The sequence below is a fragment of the Gracilinanus agilis genome, unplaced genomic scaffold (genome assembly GCF_016433145.1).
Source record: "Gracilinanus agilis isolate LMUSP501 unplaced genomic scaffold, AgileGrace unplaced_scaffold281, whole genome shotgun sequence".
Lineage (NCBI taxonomy): Eukaryota > Metazoa > Chordata > Mammalia > Didelphimorphia > Didelphidae > Gracilinanus > Gracilinanus agilis.
Window position 1 is genome coordinate 1 of NW_025360357.1, and position 6,369 is coordinate 6,369.

The 6,369-nt window shown below is 38.5% G+C and overlaps 1 protein-coding gene across 1 annotated transcript; it reads left to right on the forward strand.

Moving 5' to 3' along the window:
* Positions 1 to 670: 670 nt before the first annotated feature.
* LOC123254666 (alcohol dehydrogenase S chain-like) lies at positions 671 to 2,844 on the forward strand (the record flags this gene model as incomplete). Its single annotated transcript, XM_044683636.1, has 3 exons — positions 671 to 931; positions 1,821 to 1,956; positions 2,699 to 2,844. Coding segments are annotated over 3 exons (540 nt in total), but the record flags the coding sequence as incomplete, so codon positions are not given.
* Between the last annotated feature and the right edge of the window lie 3,525 nt (positions 2,845 to 6,369).

The following is a 6,369-nucleotide window of genomic DNA, read 5'->3' on the forward strand; positions in this document are numbered from 1 at the left end:
TTTAAGTGTTGACTTCAAGTCCAGTGTTCTATCCACTACATCACTTGATGGCCTCAGTCCTTTGTTTCTCCTTGGAAGTCCATCCCAGACAAATTTGAAAATATTTATCAACACATTGATTGTATGGTCATGAATTTTTCAGATCCAGAAATTCGTGAAGAAAATATGAAAAGGCCTGGTGGAGTTGTTAATCAACATCGGCATGGGGAATTATGTAATAATCATAGATCCTTGAAAGAAGCCACGAGACAAGCCAATGATAGAGGAGTATTGTTGGAATTTTTAAACATTCCTGCAGATGAAATTTTGGTCATTTCTGAAGGCCTTTTAAAATTCTCTGCTTCCTGTATAAAATGGCTAAGACCAAGTTGAATACTTATCCATGGGATTCAACAGCTGATATCTCCTTCCATTAAATTTTTTTTGAGTTTCAAAATACTTTAGCAAGCAGGGAATTCAACCCCCTAATTCTTCAGAGGAGGAAAGCAAGGTTGTGTGAGGTTCAATGATTTACTTAATCTTTGATTCATGTTATTGCCTCCCCATATAGCAAAATAGTACTAAATCATTCCTGGAAATCTTAGATTGACTTAGAATTACAAAAAATGTAAGTAAAAAAGTAAATCCAACACCTTCATTTAATAAGCTCTTGTATTTTCTGACAAAATAGGTCACCCCTGGCTCTACTTGTGTTGTCTTTGGTCTGGGAGGTGTTGGCTTGTCAGTAATCATAGGCTGCAAGGCAGCTGGAGCCTCCCGGATCATTGCGATAGACACCAACAAGGACAAATTTGCAAGGGCCAAAGAGGTAGGAGCTACTGAGTTTATTAACCCTCTGGACTACAAGAAACCCATCCAAGATGTTCTGATTGAAAAGACCAACAATACCATTGATTTTTCATTCGAAGTTGTTGGACGCCTGGACACAATAGTATGTATTTCACAATACTCTTGAAATTTCTCCACCAGTGAGCTAGGGTCAGGGTGTTCACACAAACCCAAGAGATCAATGATAGAAGCATCTATCTTTGGAGTTTGCGTACTGGGTATACAGACAGTCCTGGATAGTCAGGTCTAGGGAGTTGGATTATGAGATCAATCTCATGAAGAATTAAGCTTCTTAATTCATGATCAGGAATTAGAAAGACCACTGGACTGGGAGTCCCAAGTACTTGAGGGAAACTGTACTCGCAATGTAGTGCAAAGAACTTTGAACTTATTAAAGTCAGGAAACTTGGGTTCAGATTTCAATTCTAATACTTGCTAGCCACCATAGGAAAGTCACTTGTCAGAGTCTCAATGATCTCATCTGTAAAATAGGAATAATGATGCTTGTATGACCTACCTCACAAGATTGCTTTGTGGAATGGGTTTTTTTTTTTTGTCCTATTCCTTCAAGGAATGTTTGAAGCAAACCTAAAAGTACAATATGATATAGGTTCAAGTTTTGTCTCTGATACATACTGAATATGGGATCATGGACAATTAACATCTCAGAGCCCCAAGTAATTTTCTAAGCTATGAATTACAAAATAATTGCTGCTGTGTTTATTTACCATGCAACTTCCTAGGTGGATGCAATGGCAGGTCTAGATTTTTTCAATTGAGATACTCCGACTGGAGCATTTGATATATGCCCATAGCGGGGAAATTCTTTGTGGGGTTAATGTGTATATAATAACACGATGTATAACCTAGTTAGGTGATTGTTTTATAGCTCTTCATTACATTACTATGGAGAGTGCCAATGATAGAACATTTTTCTCCAATTTAAGACATATATACATATATTTATAAAATGTGCATATGTTTCATCCAAGATGGCTGCCCTATCATGCTGCAATTTCGCTTATGGCGTTTCTGTCATTGTGGGCGTTCCTCCTGGTTCCCAAAATGTTTCTGTCGACCCTCTGCTACTTTTGACTGGACGCACCTGGAAAGGAGCTATTTTTGGAGGTATGTAGTTTGACATGCGAAAAGAATGCCTGTTAAAAACTCAAACATACAATTTTTCACAACTAAGAAGTCCATTTTTAAAAACATTAAATTTTTTTGGCCCCAGGCTAGTCTTCCATTTCTAAGTGACCAAGATGTTAATTGTTATGTAGAATCATTAAGGTTCAAATCAGTTAAACAAACATTTGTAAAGCACCAACTGTTTCTGCCTACTGTATGCAACTCACTCAGAAGTAGACTTCATAAACCTGAGAGCCTGGACCTTCAGACTGAAACACTGTTGTTTTATTCATTGCTGTAATCCAGTGGTTCCCAAACTTTTTTGGCCTACCGCCCCCTTTCCAGAAAAAAATATTACTTAGCCCCCTGGAAATTAATTTTTTTTTAAATTTTAATAGCCATTAATAGGAAAGATAAATGCACCTGTGGCCATTACTGCCTTCCTGGATTGCTGCAGCACCCGCCAGGGGGCGGTGGCGCCCACTTTGGGAATCTGCTGTAATCTAATCATCTATTTCTTGATTTTGTGCCTGTGCAATCCTTGGTGTGTAAATCTCCTAAAGGAAGCTGATATTCTCTTAAAAAAAATTAGTACTATCATCTCAAGGGGAAGTTAAAGGCACCAGTTCACTTTTGTTATATAATAAAAATGAAAACCCAGTATTACAAGCTGCCAGTTTTACAACTGTGTACGCTTTGTTTATCTGAGTGAAATGATGATATTTTGTTCACATTTTTTCAGGTTTTAAAAGCAAAGATGATGTCCCCAAGATAGTCACTGATGTTATAGCCAAGAAATTTACCTTGGATCCATTAATAACACATGTTTATAATTTTGATAAGATCAATGAAGGATTTGAGCTGCTACGCTCAGGAAATAGGTAAGATTTTAATTTGTTATGCCCCTTCCCCCATTTTTCCACTGAGAAATTTGGCTTTTGTTTTCAGAGGGAGCCTATCAGAAAAGAAGTAGCTAAGTTCGAGTGAATGGTTCAAAGCCAATGACACTCTACTGCTTCACCAAACTAACTTTTGGGACATGATAATTTAGACAGAAGGAAAGGAAATGATGACAAAACTTCCTTAGCCTCTTTTTTTATGTTAGAGTCCAGCCAGAGCTATCTTGAGTAGCTGGAGATTTTAGTGTTCTTTGAAGAGAAAGTACCCTAAATCAAGAATTGTTTAGAAATTACTAATAAAATGAAGCAGTATGGTAAGGAGAAGGAAACTTAGGAACCTCCATTGGCTTTGAAGTAAGAATCACTTTGGATGATGGAGTCAAATTCCATCCCTATTACTCCTTGAATGACTTTGAGCAACCCTCTTAACTCCCTGGGCCTCAGTTTCCACATGTATAAAATGAAGGGGATGGAATAGATGTCATCTAAGGTCCCTTCCAATTCCAGAGCTATCATCCTATGAATTCAGATAAATTAATCATTGAGTATTCATTAAACATATACTACATGACACATACTGTAATAAATGTTAGAGATTTAAAAAAAAAAACAATGGCAGCCCCTACCCTCAAAAAGCTTACATTTCACTGGAAGAGAATACATATATAAATCCAACATATTTAAAGGGCCAACTTATGATCAGTTACTGAAGTGAAGGAGGAGATAGTAGGAAAGTATGTCAAAAAATATCAGTGAATGTCGATCAGTAAATTTTTTTATTTTTCTTAAACGCTTAACTTCTGTGCATTGGCTCCTAGGTGGAAGAGTGGTAAGGGTGGGCAATGGGGGTCAAGTGACTTGTCCAGGGTCACACAGCTGGGAAGTGTCTGAGGCTGGATTTGAACCTAGGACCTCCCATCTCTAGGCCTGACTCTCAATCCACTGAGCTACCCAGCTGCCCCCTCAGTAAATGTTTATTAAGCACCAAGGACAAATGAGAAAAATAAAGTATGAATGAAATATAAGCTTAGAGAGGATAGCTCTGGCTGCTGACAAGATAAGAGCAGGAAAAGCTTCCCAGAAAGGGGGAGGACTTAAGCTAAGTCTTGAGAGAAGATAGGAATTCTAAAAGTTGAAAAGGAAAAAGGAAAACATTCCAGCTATGAGGAATAGCCAGTAGAAAGATATGGAGATGGGAGATTGAGAAAAAAGAGGGAAGTATTAGGTTATGAAGAATTTTAAAAGACCAAAAAGTACTTTTTATTTTACTCTGGAGAGAAAAGGATGGAGTTCATTGCATAAAAAGGTGGCACTGTCAGACCCACACTAGGAAAAATCACTTTGAAAGCTGTATGGAAGACCAGTTAGAGTGGGAAAATACTTAATTCAGAAAGATCAATTAAAAGGCAACTGCACTTGTCCAGAGAGATATGATAAAAGCTGGAATCAGAGAGAAGGAGCTACGTGAATGTAGAGAAGTAGATATATGAAAGGAGAATCTAAAGAAAGAAATTACATAGCCATTCATTTGATTAGAGCTATATTGTTCCATCATTTTTATTCATATCTGACTCTGTGACCCCATTTGGAGTTTACAAAGATACTAAAGTGGTTTGCCATTTCCTTCCCCAATTAATTTTACAGATGAGGAAACTAATACCAGAAGTTGTCCAGTGTCACACAACTAGTGTCTTGAGCCCAGAACTTAGGAAGCTGAGTCTTCCTGACTCCAGACCCAGTACTCCATCCACTGTGCCACTTACCTGCCCCTGTGCGGTGTGTGGGGCAGTGAGAGAAAAGAATCAAGCTTGACATATAGATCATTAACCTAACTGGCTGGAAGAAGGAAAAACTTGAAAGGAAAGGCAATGAATTCTGATTTGGGCATCTTGAATTTCAGAAACCTGTAGGACATCCAAGACAGCTAGGTGGCTCATTAGAATGCTGGACCTGGAGTTAAGAAGACCTAAGTTCAAATTTGGTCTCGGACACTGACTATGTGAACCTGTAATAGTCACTTAACCTCTGTTTGACTTAATCCACTGGAGAAGGAAATTGCAAATCACTTCAGTATCTTTGTCAAGAAAATCTCATAGACAGTATTGGCATGCTATGGTCCACAGGATCATGAAGTGTCAAACATGATTCAACCAGTGATCTCAGGGCATCCAATTTGCAATGTCTAGTAGAAAGTTGGTACTGGAAAACTGGATATCATGGAAGAGAAATAGATCTGGGATTCATCTGCATAGAAATTATAATTGAAGTTATGTGAGTTGATGAGATCACTACATGAGAGAGTATAAAACAAGAAATCTTAACCATTTTGGTGTTGTGGAACCCTTTGCCAGACTGGTGAAGATTCTGGACTTCTCATTTTAAATGAACACAATAAAATATACAAGATTACAAAGGGACCTAATTATAATGAAATACAGTTTTCAGAATAATTCTTTTAAGTTTAAGGACTCCAGAAGAATTCCTAGCACAGAAAGAAAAAAGGGCCTAGGACTGAGTTTGGAGGACACCCGTAGTCAGAGTACATACTCATCATGATGGAGACTCAGCAAAAGAGACCAAGGAGTAGTCACACAGGTATGAGAACCAAGTGAAAGTTGAGTCACAAAAACATAGAAAGGTAAGGATATCTATGTAGGAGAAGATGGTCAAACATCTCAAATGCTACCAGGGCAGGCGGGGGGGGGGGGTGAGGATAAGAATCATCAAGAAGGTGTAGGGGTTTGGCAATATTTAAGTCCTTGGTAACTTCAGAGAGAGGAGTTTCAGCTGAATGGTGAAGTTGGAAGGCATATTGGAAAGGGTTTAGAAGAGGCTAAGAAGAGAAGCATCTCAAGGAGATTGGCACAGAAGGAGAAATAAGAGATAGGATATTAGCCAGTAGGTAGGGAAAGAATGAATTAGCAAGGATGTGTTAAGGAGAAATTTGGACATATCTTAAGGCAGCAGGAAAGGAGATTTATGTGAAGGTGGAGATTACTGAAAATTAGAGAGATCTGGAATGATGATGGGGAAGATTTCTGGAGGAAATCAGAAGTAAATGAAACCTACATGTAGAGGGGTTGACCTTGACAATCTGAAGAACCACCTCATTATCAGAGACTGAGGTGAAGGAAGAGAGTGGGAGAAAATATCTAAGAATGTCAGTGAATCAGTTAGTTTCAGTTTTGATTGGTTATTGATTATCAATTAAATCTTGATTATCAATCAACAAATACTTATTGAATACCTACTATGTGCCAGGCACTGTATTAAAAGCTAGGGGTGGGGGCAGCTGGGTAGCTCAGTGGATTGAGAGTCAGGCCTAGAGACGGGAGGTCCTAGGTTCAAATCTGGCCTCAGACACTTCCCAGCTGTGTGACCCTGGGCAAGTCACTTGACCGCCATTGCCCACCCTTACCACTTTTCCACCTAGGAGCCAATACACAGAAGTTAAGGGTTATTAAAATAAAAAGCTAGGGGTACAAAGAAAAACAAAAGGCTTTCTACTGTCAAG